Consider the following 16,263-nt stretch of genomic DNA (forward strand, 5'->3'; position numbering starts at 1 on the left):
TCTGACAATAAAATGAAGCTTTGGAGGTCAGTACATAGAGGAGTGGCATTTATGAGGCTATAACAGACTTGGAATATGGATAAAGTACAGGCAAAAGAGATTTGTTAATTTAACATCCTATATTCAATGATCAGTGCTAAAATCCTAAACCAACTAGCCAAGACATGCGGCCAAACTGCAAACATCGGTCCCGTTGAAATCCTGAAAACCATAGCCTTTGGTTCTCCGAAATTAATCTCCTCAACCTTCCAGCAACCTGCAAGATCACGACCACGGACAACTCGCAAGCGCGCGGGTCACCTTGATGGCCGCGCGCGCGCGCAGGCGGATGCGCGCCCCCGATCACATGGGCGAGTCACGCGCCCCCGTGCCGAGCCCTCTGCGCAGGCGCAGTCTGGCAGCAGTGGCGCTCGATGTGGAGACGGGCTGTGCGTATCGGGGCAGTGAGCTGGGCTCTACGGCGAGGCCTGTTCACCATGCAGCTGAAGACGGTAGAGTTTGAGTCGCTGTTTACCGATGGCCTGAAGTGTGTGGCAGGTGAGGGGCAAAGGGGCGGAGTGAGGTTTGTTGGTAACCACTACGTCGTTGCGTTCATCCCCCGCCGCTTCCTGTAGGCCTGATGCAGCAGGACCAGCGCGATGTGTCCGAGCCTTCTCCCCTTCTCGGCTTTTGCAGTCATTTCCACCCCCTTTGTTTCCCATGGAATAACCCGCAGTACACTTTCCCCACTTCCTCCAGAATTGTTCGGTAAAAACAACCACGAGTTGAGAATAGCTGGCGGCGCCGTCAGGGATTTGCTAAACGGGAAGCAGCCTGAAGACGTGGACTTCGCCACCACGGCCACCCCTGAACACATGAAAGATTTGTTTCAAGCTGCTGGCATTCGGATGATCAACAACAAAGGGGAGAAGCATGGCACCATTACTGCAAGAGTAGGTCTAAACTGCCATTCTGTCCCGTTTCAGTGGAACTCTAGGCACGTTCTGTAATTAGCAGTGCTGTCGTCAGTGAATAATGTCTCAAAACATTGCTCTCAAATTTCAGTCTTTCTCTTTTATTTAATATATATATATATTTCAAATATCTTGAACAGGGAAGGGCTGTGAAGCTATTTAGACTATTTTGTTTTATTAAGGTAAATTCATAACTTTAATGGTCCAGCTACTCTTGATTTAACAACTGGTTGTAAAACCATTTCAGATGAGTATGTAGAGTTATCTATTAAGGGATTAAAAAATTGGATGCTACTACTAATCTCACACTGGAGCTTAATAAGCAATTTATTAACTTATACACATGTTTAAAATATAATTCAAGTAATCCACTCAGTTGAAGCAACATACAAAATATATACTTTTTTTTGATGAGTTATATATCAATTCACTTACCGTATACTATGGTTTCATCTGATTTGAAACTTTTGATCTTCAGCATTATATGTTTCTACTTCTTCACCATAATGAAAACCATTGCCAAATATACTTTGAAGAATCTTTATTTGTAAACTGGAATAGATTATGGTGAGCCTGATATGTTGAATATTTCGCTCTAGTTTATGAAGTTCTTGCCAGTTTAGTAACGTTTGTTGTAATTTGAACATAACAAGATTGATAAAGTCATTGAGTTCATGATAGTCTAATGTACCTATTTTAAATACCTGGTTCAGGTGCATAATCAGAACTTTGAGATTACTACATTGCGAGTTGATGTTGCAACAGATGGAAGGCATGCTGAAGTTGAGTTTACAACAGATTGGCAGACAGATGCGGAACGAAGAGACCTTACAATCAACTCCATGTTTTTAGGTATTCTAGTTTTAGGTTGTATCTCTGTTGTCTTCTGTTATATTTTTATTTACATACTAATATGTTTCCCCATGATATGATTGTGGTGTATTGAAATATTAAGTTCTTCATTTTCTTCTCAGGCCTTGATGGTACTTTGTATGATTATTTCAATGGTTATGAGGATCTGAAAAGCAAGAAAGTCCGATTTGTTGGTGATCCAGCACAAAGGATACAAGAAGACTATTTGAGAATAATGCGATATTTTAGGTTGGTGTAATTTTACTTTACCTAATTAAAGCCATTTCTAATGTTTTAAACCATGTATGGGTTGAAGCAAGTTTTGGATTCTGACAGAAAACTTTGCTGAATGACTTGTAGGAGTTGCATTCTTGTGTTCATTCACGTTCAGTAATCAGGGACCAGAGATATAGAAGGTATATATAGAAACAAAATCATTATCACTTACAAAGTTTAAAAACCATTCCAGTGAAGATGTTCAAAGGTTCATTTATTATCAAAGTATTTACGCAGCATACAGCTTGTCTTCAGCTAGCCACGAAACAAAGAAAACCATGGAAGTTGATCAAAGGAAAACATCAAACACATCACCACCCCTGCCCACAATACAAATAAAGTACAAATCACGCAGTGGCTGCAAAAGCATCAAACACCTCCACATAGAAAAACAAATCGGGCAAACTGTGAGAACAAACCCCAGCCCCCCACCACCAAATTAAATTGCTCAGACGACAACAAGAAGGAACAGGCAAAAAGAAAGAACATAAAATACAAAACTGAAAGAGTCCAACCATATCCATAAATCACAGTAGCATCCTCCGGCCTCAAGGAAGAGGAAAGTCACTTGAACACAGAGGCATAGCAGCAAGGGAGATAGGCAGTCACCCACTGACGCCTTGTCTATGAGGCTTCTCAGTTATCCAGTTCATTGACTATCAGGCAACTGGACTTGCTGTGTTGTCTAGAAGACATTTCGTCATCATCATCTGAGAGGCCTCTTCAGTTCTGGTCCGTGGTGGGTAGTTTTCCAGTTTATAAACTGGTTTGCTTAAAGGTATAGCAATCACATGAGGGTCATTATGAGTTGCAGAGGTTGTGAGAGGGTCATTAGTCTTTACATGAATGGGGGTGTGAATGTGATGTTAGGACTACATTGTAAGTAGCCGATATATAGTGAAAACTTGGCTGTATCTATACCTAAAGGACAATAGATATTCCTTTGATAACAATGCACATTTTGGACAGGGAGGACAGGTGGTTTGAAAGTGGGGTTAATGAAGCCATCTTTGTCAAACTGGAAAACCCATCCCTGAACAGAGGGGGTGGGGTACGATACCATCTATCAGCTACTTACAATGCAGTCCCAAGTATTTCTAACCCAGCGTCTCCACAACAGTTCACAACTCTATTCATGCAAAGATAAGACCAATGATGATCTTACTACTTCTGACTCTTGATGGCCCTCATGTGATTGCTATACCTTTAAACAATTAAGAGTTTATAAGCCAGAAAACAAACCACCATGATCAGAACTTGAAGAAGCCTCTCGGATGAGTGGCGGAACGTCTTCTAGACAACACAAAGTCCACTTGCCTTGATTTACTACTGCTTGACACCGCGGCAGGTAGTCATCACTGAACCCTCGCTTGCCTTTCACGTTTGTCTCTGTTTCAATCTTCCTCGATGCTTTAATCAGCAAATAATAGATGTTTTCATCTGCAAAACGGAGTTGCTCATGGGCTTGTACCCTGTCTCTAAGCTTCACCACGAGGCCCATATTTGTCTCATGGACTGTTCATGGAGATAGCAGAGTTCTCGATCACTCAGACAATCTTTAATAGTTTCAGAAACACATTTAAGATAAAGAGAAGACTAACAAGAAGTGAAATAAGTAGTTTTGTGTACTATCTGGAAGATGTCACCTGAGGAATAGCTCGCTGGCACCATCTTGACCGAAGTTCGATGATGAAATTATATTAGTAGAAATTACTTTGAATTTTGAAAGTTTCTTTTTATAGCTTGGACAGGGTAATTGTAAATTGATGTGTATCAAGTATAGCTATTTACTACCTTCCTCTGCTTTTGGTTTCATTTTTTTAGCTTGTAATTAAGTATTAGCTTGCAGTATGTAGCCATGGGAAGAACCGCTGCTTCACATTGTAAAATATGCTCAAAATATTTAGTAAAGTTTTCATGTTTGAGAAATGTTTAACATATAGTTCATACTATTTTATTAGTCTCTGCAGAGCTTTTTCATATATTTTTAAATTTGGCACCAAATCTCTTAAAAAAGTTATCATGTTTTTCCTGAAGCCAGGAATGTATTTGGTAAATGGCACACTAAATTAGAATAAAAATGTCAAGATACTACAGAGGGATTTTTATATCTGCATAATTGCATTGTTCAGTCACTCTCCAGATTACTGCTGTCCAATATAATTACAGAGAGAAGGGCCTGAATATAAGTTATGTCTGTTGGAGAAGGACTCTGTATTTGTGGGTTCCCTCTATGCTGTCAAGTTGCAACCATTAATATCTAAATTGCATGTTAACAATTGTCCTTCTGGTAGTGTTTTAGGGCTTGCAAATTTCCAGGCCTGCTGGCACCAAGTTTTGAACCTGGTTGCATTTTAATCCCTGTATTTTATTTTCACCCATATCATGGACTAAATTCGTGTACGTGTATGTGCTTTCACCCAGATCCACATCCACTGGTGCAGGAGATCTGACCTCTCATGCTGACCTTGTGCTGTTTTCCTGCATTTTTGATGCTGGCTTAATTGTAAGTGAGACAACCACCAACAAATCAATATGTATATAAAATCAGTTTTTGTTTGCTTTTAGAACAAAATGCTGCTTTAGTTATACTGATTAATGAAAGCTGAATGGCAATTTGTAGGAAATTCATTATCTGGGCCTCTTGGCGTAGGCATGACTATTCTCCCACTCCTGCCCCCCGCCCCCCAACATGCTTTTATTGCGCTACCTTTTTCCCCAAAGCTATCCAAAACACAAAATATAGATCCAATTGTCTTGTACTCATTCTTGCTTGTTAATGTGCCAGCATGTCTGCAGCAAATCCTTCCCTTGACAGGAGATAATTGCAAGTTAGGAGCTACAATGGTAATTGTTCTGTTTCAGTAGTCTTGTGATGGTCATAACATTAGAGAAAAGAAGGAGCAAAAGTACTGAGCGGAGCTTCTAAGATGTGATTATTATTCTTTCAGTAAATATTAGCTGAACAATAATATCAAAAATCAATATTGATTTTTTTAATAAATGAAGATTCTGATGCAAGTAATCATCAGTATCTTCTCAAACAATGTTTCATATCTTTAGATTCTTCTACCAGTGAACAAGTTCTGGTAAACTGAGGGATCCCTACAATGTAGAGCCCTACCCTAAGAACCACTTTAAGCTTACCCTTCTCTCTGCAGTCAAAACCAGTTAGTAAAAGGCTTACTGGACTTCTTCCTATGCAAGAGTGGCTAGATTGATACTAGTCAGATTTAGATTAATAATATTTAAATAAAGCTTAAATCCTTGAAGTAAAATCTAGTTAATTCTTCTAATGATTTTATATCTTATAGGTTTTATGGCAAGATTGCTAAAGAATTGGGAGACCATGATCCCAAGACACTAAAGTCGATCAAACAACATGCAAAGGGCATGGCTGGAATTTCTGGCGAAAGAATCTGGTTTGAGCTGAAGAAAACTTTAGTTGGAAATCATATTGCTCACCTTGTCAGTCTAATGTATGAACTGGATGTAGCTCAGTATATTGGTAGGCATATAATTCTTCATATTTTATTGAGTTGATGAGTATAACAAAATTTCTTGATAGTTTTGGGGAATTTTTATGATTTTTTTTTTTACCTTAAATTTATTTTTGTCTTTGCAGGATTGCCAGTTATTGATGGCAACCTGGAGGAACTGAACAGGGTTTGCAAAAATGTGCAGCATCATTGTCCAAAACCCATGACAGTTCTCTCAGCATTGTTTCGAACACAAGATGATGTTCTAAGACTTGACTTAAGGCTAAAGATTTCAAAAGAAGAAAAGCAACTTGGCTTATTCCTAGTTAAGCATCGAAGAGATTTGATAAAATCTGATGGTTCTGATCCATTAAAACCTTACAGAGATTTCATTATTGATGTAAGTAGTGAATTATTTCAGGAAATTGGGGAAAATAGAGGCAATTTGGATTTATGTAAAATATTTGGTGGGAGTGATTAGTTTTAGTTTTTATAAATGGTAGATTTGTTTAGATAAGCAGCTTTTACAATTTGTGCTAGTATTGTATGACTTTCATTACTTTTAGCAAATACCAGTGAAAATTACTTAGTACTATAACAAGCACTTAGCTTTTTCAATATTCAGTTTTAGATATTACTTCTTCAATTTAATCATGGTGTGTGAAATTTGGTTTACAGCTTTATCAACTTGATCATCCAGTCATCATTAGTTGGGTATTGAGATCAGGCTTCAAATTAAATGCAAATAGGCTTTTTTGACTAATGGTGAAAACTTGATAAATATCTAACATTTGTCAACATAAAATTTCTCTTGAATCTCTGCCTATATTTTCCATAATCGGCTCCTTAATTGCTTGTTAACACAGCAGGCTGCAAAGAGTTGGTATCTCTTAGTGTTGTGCGTGCACTTATTCAACAGGCTACAGTCAATTTGATCTGTTTTCTGCTCAATTTTCAGTCCAGAGAACCAGATATGCAAAACAAAGTGTGTGAGTTGCTGAAGTACCAAGGAGAGGAGAAGTTACTGAAGGAAATGGAGCAATGGTCCATACCACGCTTTCCTGTCAGTGGCCATGATCTACGAAGAATAGGAATCGTTTCTGGAAAGGAAATTGGGACAATGTTGCAAGAACTTAGGGATACGTGGAAACAAAGTGGTTACCTGATGGATAAGGAAGAACTATTGAGTTTTGTAAAAAGTCCTTGAATACTTCTGACTGGCCTTAGTGATTCAGGCATTGAAATCATTCATTGTTTACTCAGTGTGTGTGTGTGTGTGTTAGACCTCTAGCCATCACTCTTGGTTTCTAAATTATGTGTACAATATATATGCTTCATTTATTGTAAGTTCAACTGTTTCCTTGTGTCACTAGGATCACAATTTTGATTGCATGTTCACTGGCTCTGTTAAATAATTGGATTCTACTCAGTTGGATCATATGTACAGATGACTGGTTAATTCTGTTCATGTTTGAAATTGAAACAGCTTTTATTATTAAAAGTATTGCTGTTGTGTTAGATGATATACCATCAAGAACTAGATCTTAACCTGCTTATATAAATTGAGGAGTTTGTGTTCACTCACTAATGCTCTAATTTGAATAGAATCTAGTATGCAAGATATTTAAAAAATTAAAAAAAAAACTCCCCACATGAAAAAAATTATCTTGTTTCCCATGATCTTTACCTCTAATCACAAACAAAATCATTTATCCATGCAAGAGTGAGGTTGTGACTTGAAGCTTCTGGTCTGCCTCAAGATCAATATCATGGCTGTGAACAGATAAGCTAGGGTTGTGAAAAGAAAATTTTAAAAGTTTTTTTTTCCAGAGTCCTAAAATTTGTTTAAGTGGATTTAAGCATTGTGGGGGGAAAATTAGAGGCTATTCTGTCAAACACTTGGCAATTTGAAAAGATATATCTGCTTCTAGCACTATCCCAGCAGCCCATTCAAGGCATCTACCATTCTGTTCAAACAAAAAACCCAGGCCCTAACACTCCAGGTAAAACAACCCAGGTTTGTCCAAACAGATACAGCTCTGTTTGGGTTACCCAGAGTAATTGGAGGTAGTAAAACATTGCATACATAATGGCCATAGGATTGACCTGCACAAAACTACTGTGCTGTGTCAGTGGCTTTTGGGACCATCTGGTAAAGGAAGTGATGGAAATAAGCTAAATTTTAAGAAAGACAAAGTCTTGCTCTAAGTAAGAACTGGAATTTGATTGTAAACAAAGTGGAAGAGCAGAAACTTGACTGGACAACAGGGATCTGTATACCACCAAAGTAGAAGTGCCTAAGCATCATCCCTAAAGAAGATTGTGGAGTTTTTCATTGAAATGTAGTTTAAAATTGATATCTGTACCTGGCTGGAAGTCTGAGAAAAGTTTGTCATGCTGAGGAAGCATTAGATCCTTTTCAAACAAGTAGCTTATTTGCCCTAATTGATCTGGGCATAGGACATAAAAGTTGGGAGGTTATATTGCAACTTTACAAATGCTGGTAAATAATACTTGGAGTATTGTGTGCAGTGTAGTTCTGTTCACTGAAGAGGGTGCAGAGAAGGACATTATGGGGAGAGTTTGGATAGGCTGAACTTGTTTTCCATAAAGCAATGGGGACTGAAGTGTGATGTGCTAGAAGTGTAGTTACGTGAGTCAAATAGGGTTAAATAGCTATAAATAGTTATAGGGTAGTCAAATCTTTTCTCCCCAGCGTTGGGGTATCAATTTCAAGAGGAAACTAGTCTAAGCTGTGAAGGAGTTTAAAGGGTGTCTAAAGAATTTTTTAAGGGGTTATCTTGAATACTGTCATTAATTTCATTTCAGACGCATTTAGACATATTTGTATGTGTCGGGCATAGAAGGAAATGGACCTAATGTTTTGTATTTTTGTTTTTGTGTTACCTTAAGGGAAGATACATTGATTACTTAACCACTTCCTTGTAGCATGCCAAGATGCATTCTTTGGACTTTGCTAATCCACGAGACTGCTGTGCTTGCTTATTTTACAGAGGTTGAATATTAGCAGACTCTCAAAATGACTGGGGAATGAGGGTCTTCTGAACTAATATCATTAGTTTGTGTTATCTTGGTGCATCTTAAGTTGGGGTGTTGCTCATTCATTAAGAAATGTTTCAAATAAAGACGGTAAGACATAGGGCAGAATTAAACCATTTGATTATGGTTGTTTATTTTCATTCCCATTTCCTTTCTCCTGCCTTCTCCCATAAACTTTTCCCTTTCTAATCAGGACCCTATCAACCTCCATATTAAATACACCTAATGACTTGGTCTCTACAGCTTTCTGTTGAGATAAATTCCACAGATTCACCGCCTTCTGGGTGTACAGGAGTGAGATATGCCAACTAGTGGAGCAACAACCTGGCACTCAACGTCAGTGAGATGAAAGAGCTGATTGTGTACTTCAGGAAGGGTAAGACGAAGGAATGTGTACTTCAGGAAGGGTAAGACGAAGGAACACATACCAATCGTCATAGAAGGATCAGAAGTGGAGAGAGTGAGCAGTTCTAAGTTCTTGGGTGTTAATATCTTGGAGGAGCTAATCTGGTCCCAACGTATCGATGTAGTTATAAAGAAATCAAGACAGTGCTGTACTTTTATTAGGAGTTTCACGAGATTTGGCATGTCAACAAATCCACTCAAAGTCTTATATAGTTGTACCGTGGAGAGCATTCTGACAGGCTGCATCACTATCTGGTATGGAGAGGCTATTGCACAGGACCGTAAGAAGCTAAAGGTGGTTGTAAATCTAGTCAGCTCCATCTTGGGTACAAGCCTAAATGGACATTGAACCCTTGGATGCTATCTCAATTTTTTCAAAAATACATACAATTCCTGTTTTTGCAGGTTTTTAAAATCTATTCAGTATACGTATACTGTAATTGATTTACTTATTATTATTACTTTCTATATCATGTATTGCATTGAACTGCTGCTGCTAAGTTAACAAACTTCACATCAGATTTTCACCATAACCTGATTCTGACCCTGATCCTCTGGCTAAAGAAATTCCTCATCTCTTCCAAAGGGATGCCCTTTTATTTTGAGCCTAGATCAGGCATGGGCAAACTATGGCCCGGGGGCCATATGCGGCCCGTTAAGCTTTTTAATCCGGCCCACAGAACTTGATGAAATTATATTAATAAACCTTGTTAACGTTTTTTCCCCGCAATTCTGGCGTTTTCCCAATAGATGACGCACTCTATATACATTGACCTTTGTTGAGGTGCAGCGTATTATTCCACATTTGCGCTTAACTCTTTGACCTCTCACCCCTTCTGTAAAGATGAGCGGAGCTAAGAAAAGAAAAGTGGATAGAGAATGTCGGGTGTTTAATAAGGAGTGGACAACTAAATATCTTTTTACCGAATACCGATCAACTGCTGTATGCCTGATATGCCAAGAGACTGTGGCGGTTTTTAAAGAATATAATATCAGCCGTCACTTTGCCATAAAACATGCCAACTATGCTAGCAACCAGTCAACGAAAGAACGGGAAGCTAATGCTCAGAGGTTGGCAGCTAATTTACAGGCTCAACAAAATTTTTTTCACCGTCAAACTGCCATTCATGAGTCAAGTACCAAGGCGAGTTTTATGCTGTCATTCAAATTAGCAAAGGCCAGCAAGCCTCTGTCTGAAGGCGAGTTTTTAAAAGAATGTATGGTGGAGACAGCAGGTGTATTGTGTCCGGAGAGCAAAGACAAATTTGAAAAAATCAGTTTATCACGCAGGACAGTGACTCGCCGTGTGGAACTGATAGATGAAGATATAACCAGCGACTTAAATAAAAAGGCAGAGTCTTCACGTTATATTCATTAGCACTGGATGAAAGCAACGATGTAAAAGACACTGCTCAGCTCCTCATTTTTATCCGAGGAATTAACAATACTTTTGAAATAACAGAGGAGTTTTTGACAATGGAGTCTCTGAAAGGAAAAACACGGGGAGAGGACTTGTATGACCGGGTGTCTGCTGTCATCGAAAATATGAAGCTCCCTTGGAGTAAACTTATCAACGTCACCACAGATGGATCTCCTAATTTGACAGGGAAAAATGTCGGCCTGCTGAGGAGAATACAGAATAAAGTGAAAGATGAAAATCCTGACCAGGATGTTATTTTCCTTCACTGCATCATCCACCAGGAATCTCTATGTAAATCGGGTTTACATAGGGTTGGGGTCTTAAACAGGGTCAAAAACAGGATTCACAACAGCTGAATCATGTTGTGAATCCTGTCGTAAAACTTGTCAACTTTATACGTGCAAGGGGACTTCAGCAACGGCAGTTCATCACGTTCCTGGAGGAAACTGATGCAGATCACCAGGACCTACTTTATCACTCCCGTGTCCGCTGGTTAAGTTTGGGCAAAGTGTTTCAACGAGTATGGGAGCTCAAAGAGGAGATCGGTGCATTTTTGGAGTTACTAAGGAAGGCCGGCGAATTTCCTGAGCTGAGCAACAAGAGCTGGCTTTGTGACTTTGCGTTTGCTGTGGATATATTTTCACACATGAATGAACTGAATGTGAAGCTACAGGGGAAGGATCAGTTTGTGCATGACATGTACACAAACGTGAAAGCCTTTAAGTCCAAGCTGGCTTTTTTCTCCAGGCAAATTTTGAATAAGTTATTCACTCATTTTCCCACACTAGCCACGTTGGAAGAGGCCGGCGCAAATGTGAAAAAAATACAGCGAGTCACTGGATGCGCTGCACAGAGAATTCTGCCGTCGCTTTTCTGATTTTGAAAAAATTGACAGTTCACTTCAGTTGGTGGCCTGTCCCCTGTCACAAGATCCTGAAACAGCACCAGAGGAGCTACAGCTGGAACTGATCGACCTTCAGTCTGACCCCGTCTTAAAAGAGAAGTTCAACTCTCTTAAACTGAATGACTTTTATGCTTCACTTGGTAAAGAGGTGTTTCCAAACCTCTGGAGGACAGCACAGAAGATGCTGGCGTTGTTCGGCTCGACCTATTTGTGTGAACAGGTGTTCAGCGTCATGAACATCAACAAAGCCAGCCACAGATCCAAGTTAACTGACCAACACCTCAGATCCATCCTGAGAATTGCCACAACAAAACTAAATCCAGACTTTGACGCACTGGCTAAAAAGGGAGACCAACAACACTGTTCCCACTGAAATTAAAAATGTTTCTTTGTTGTGTTATGTAAAAAATGCATTTGAAAATTTTTTTTCAATAAGCCTTACATGTTACATGTCATTTCTGTTAAGTGATGGACATGAGTAGTGCGCAGGTGCACATACGTTCTCAAAATAAAAAATGTGCTCCAGGTCAAATAACGCGCTCCGCATATTGGCACGCTGTCACTGTTCTGTCCTTGTGCTGGTCGTTGTTGAGTTTTGGCACAGGGGACAATTGAATAAGGAGCAGCAGGACAAGTAGACCTGCATCTCCTACCGTTTTTGAAATAAAGACAGTCAGGAGGAGAGTGATGATGATAATATCTTGAAGGATAGCAGAATTTTCAGTGCTTTAAAATAATAACTTACTATTAAAAAAAGCTGTATTTTATTCATTTAATTTTCAGTGTTTTAAAAGTCATTTCAATAAATAGCTAAATACCATGGGACTTCAAAGACAGATATTTTGTTGTAATGCATTTGTTCATTTTCAATTGAAATTAAAGCACATGTTTTCTACATACCCCATGATATTTTATTTTCTCTTATGAGGTGTATTACCAAAACACTCCGTCCATCTGCTCCTGGTCCAGCCCCCCTGTCAAATTTTAGAACCCTTTGTGGCCCACAAGTCAAAAAGTTTGCCCACCCCTGGCCTAGATACTCCCACTATTAGAAACATCCTCTCTGTCCACTGTAGGTCTTTTCAATAGTAGGTTTCTATGATCTCTTGCCCACCCTCTTAAACTTCAATGAGTACAGACCAGAGTCATCAAACACTTTTCCTTTCATTCCTGGAATAATTATAAACCACCTCAGAACATTCTCCAATGCCAACACATCTTTTCTTAAATATGGAGGCAAAAACTTGCTATTTTCTTGAGTTTAGCACTCTGTGGCTATGAGCTGGTCTGAAATCTGGACTGATGGGATGAAAGCCTTTCATCCATCTAAGGATCAGATGTCTTGTGGAGAGTGGGGTGTGGGTGGAGGCAAGTAAAGATGTGCTTGGTGGTGGGATGTGAGGTCACGAGGACCTTTATCCTCAACTTTATCTGTTCTACCAAAGGGTTTCAGCCAAAATGTTGACTACTTTTTTCCATAGATGCAGCCTGGCCTGCTGAGTTCCTCCAGCACTGTGTGTGCTACTCAGATTTTCAGTATTGGCAGATTGGAAATTGAGGAGATGCAGGTGAAGTCAACATTAATGGTGGAGGAATGAAATCCTCTTCAAAGATGGAGGGCATGGTTCTCAATTGCAAGAGAAAATCAAACCTCCTGCAATTGAGTAGCATCTCCATTAACCAAAAGACTCATTTAATCTAGGATGTTATATTAACACACAGATCAGTTTTGCTGTTGCCAAATATCCTTCCTTCAGAACTTCACACATTTCCTTACCTATTGATAAAATGATCATTTATGAAGGCTGAAAAATGTTCCTTTCTTATTGCTGCTTCTTTGAAATTTCTGCTTAAATTGATATGACCAGAGTCTAAAAGACAACTATTTGCCCTAATCACATCTCAGTAATTTCCAGGTAATTTGATGCTGAGGTCAGTGTCACAGATCAGTAACTTCATTAAGATCAAGTAAAATGAAAACAAAACCCATGTATTGTAACTTCAAATGATTAAACTAATTCAAGAGAAGATACCGGAGTCTGAAATGAGACCATGAGACATAGGAGCAGAATTAATCCATCTGCCCACTCAATCATAGCTGATCCTTTTCCCCCTTCCTCAGCACCACTCCCCAGCCTTCTCCCCATAACCTTTGATGCTATGTCCAATCAAAAACCTATCAACTCTGCATTAAATACACCCAATGACCTGGCCACCAGAGCTGCTTGCAGTAATAAATTCCACAAATTCACAACCCTCTGGTGAAAGAAATTTCTCCAAATCTCTGTTTTAACTGGACACTCCTCTATCCTGAGGCTGTGCCCTCTTGTCCTAGACTCCCCCACCATGGAAACATCCATTCCACATCTCGTCTGTCTGGGCCTTTCAACATTCAAAAGGCTTCAATGAGATCCCACCCCAGTCATCCTTCTAAATTTCAGTGAGTACAGACCCAGAGCTTTCAAACATTTCTCGTATGATAACCCTTCATTCCTGGAATCTTCCCTCTGAACCCTCTCCAAAGTGAATACATTTTTTCTTAGATGGAGAACCCAAATTGTTCATGATCCTCAAGGTGAGGTCAAACTTGGTGCTTTAACAAAGCACATACATGTGGCAGCATGATAATGAATGCAATTCACATATTTACACATATAACAATGAATTATTAAAATGAATAAGAATGCTTAAACAACCAATATATACAAGATTACTCAAATATTAAATCAACACATTTCCCTGCTTAGCTATAAACTTCAACTATATATATCTAACTATATACACAGTATACAAAATAAATCAACTACTATATACAGCCATCCACAGCAAAGTAGATTTTAAATTGTCCCATTCAGCCCTAAAAATGTTATTTGCTATGGAAGAGTCTAGATCTTTAGTCACAAAAACCAAATGCTTGCAACTTTCCTGAAGCTCTTTGAACTCGTTCAGCTTAAAACTAAGCCACATTTTGTCTGATTAACATATCAGAAGCTTCCTCAGATATGTTGCCTACAAAAACTGTTATAGTTGAACCATTACTTTCCACATTCATCTGAGGAGCATGGTCCTTCTTTGGTCTAATATGCTTTCCAATCCTCCATTGGATCACAGTTCATGGTGTACAGTTGATAGTGTTTTGGCATTATTTCAGTTTCAGTTGACTTTCTTGGAGGAAATGTGGTACGTAAATAGTGGATGGGTCTCCAATCAGGTTGCAGTTGTCTCAGCCAATCATATCCGCACAATGCTGGCCCTCCTGTTTTTACCACATGCAAGTTCAGTATGGCTTGCAGGTTGTTGTATTTCACTGTCACAAACATCATTCCCATAGGCATTACCTTTTCTCCTGTATAAGTTCTTAGTTGGATATCTGCAGGCTTCAGTTTAATATCTTTGAAATGCTGCTCAAACTCATTTTGTGGTATGTCTGAAACTGCCAAACCAGTGTCCAATTCCAAAGAAAACCAATTGTGAAAACTAACAATAGACAAGAAATAAGGCTTACACCAGAAGTGAATGCCATATTTTTTGTCTATTGTTAGTTATCACAAACAAAAATCGCAAGGCTACTCAGTCCTATGCCACTCACATTGTTATCAAATTTTCAATCCACAGCATGCAGATCAGTAATCTTTTTAAAAAAAGTTTGATTTTTTAAGCTTTTTCTCTTCCCTGTGCTGTTCATTTATTTTTGTCAACCCGACATGCTCTTTCTTTGTGTCTTACTTTCTTGCATTTTCTGCAAGTTTTGTCTTTAAACCTGCATTAGTCTGGTGTATGTGAGCTCCTGCCACAATGGTAACAGTTTGTACAGCCAGGCCAGTTTCTGTCTAGACTGCAATTTTGTTCACGCTCACTTTCATTCTTGATTCCAATTGATTATATTGATACAGCAATAGATAGATAGATAGATAGATAGATAGATACTTTATTCATCCCCATGGGGAAATTCAACATTTTTTTCCAATGTCCCATACACTTGTTGTAGCAAAAACTCATTACATACAATACTTAACTCAGTAATAATATGATATGCATCTAAATCACTAACTCAAAAAGCATTAATAATAGCTTTAAAAAAAGTTCTTAAGTCCTGGCAGTTGAATTGTAAAGCCTAATGGCATTGGGGAGTATTGACCTCTTCATCCTGTCTGAGGAGCATTGCATCGACAGTAACCTGTCGCTGAAACTGCTTCTCTGTCTCTGGATGGTGCTATGTAGAGGATGTTCAGGGTTTTCCATAATTGACCGTAGCCTACTCAGCGCCCTTCGCTCAGCTACCGATGTTAAACTCTCCAGTACTTTGCCCACGACAGAGCCCGCCTTCCTTATCAGCTTATTAAGACGTGAGGCGTCCTTCTTCTTAATGCTTCCTCCCCAACACGCCACCACAAAGAAGAGGGCGCTCTCAACTGACCTATATATAACTGACCAATATGAACTGCTCTTTTAAATGCAAGTTGTGCTTCAGTTAGTAGCCATTTTTGAATGTTTTCTTGTAAGAGTCCACAAACTAAATGATCTCTCAGTACATCATTAAGCCCATTACCAAGCTGACAATGCTCAATATCTTCAATTCAGCCATGTATGTTGAAATTGATTCTCATTCTTTTTGATTTTATGAAACCTAGTGTTCTGCAATGAACAATAATGTCAGTTCTAAATGCTCATTACTTAGAAAATATCAGCAAAGCTTATTTCTGCTGGCTTGATTGGAGTAGTTAAACTTTGAGGAAAACTTTATGCCTTTAAACCAAATCCACAGCAAAATTGTTATTTATTTGCTATTTCATTTGCTTCAAATTACTATTCAATTTGCTCAGTATATAAAACCCAGTTATCTGTTGTGTACTCAAATGTGTCAACATAGCCAGCCATTTGATTTTCTTTAAATTTATGATTACCCGATACTCA

At 38.8% G+C, this 16,263-nt stretch overlaps 1 protein-coding gene across 1 annotated transcript; it reads left to right on the top strand.

Annotated features, from left to right (window-relative positions):
• Positions 1-377: 377 nt before the first annotated feature.
• Positions 378-8,732, top strand: trnt1 (tRNA nucleotidyl transferase, CCA-adding, 1). Its single transcript, XM_073072432.1, has 7 exons — positions 378-537; positions 739-932; positions 1,667-1,805; positions 1,928-2,054; positions 5,396-5,589; positions 5,707-5,960; positions 6,519-8,732. Exons 1-7 carry the CDS (start codon positions 414-416, stop codon positions 6,765-6,767), a joined length of 1,281 nt encoding a protein of 426 aa, XP_072928533.1. The 5' UTR covers positions 378-413; the 3' UTR covers positions 6,768-8,732.
• The last annotated feature ends 7,531 nt before the right edge of the window (positions 8,733-16,263 follow it).

Source organism: Hemitrygon akajei, chromosome 19 (genome assembly GCF_048418815.1).
Source record: "Hemitrygon akajei chromosome 19, sHemAka1.3, whole genome shotgun sequence".
Lineage (NCBI taxonomy): Eukaryota > Metazoa > Chordata > Chondrichthyes > Myliobatiformes > Dasyatidae > Hemitrygon > Hemitrygon akajei.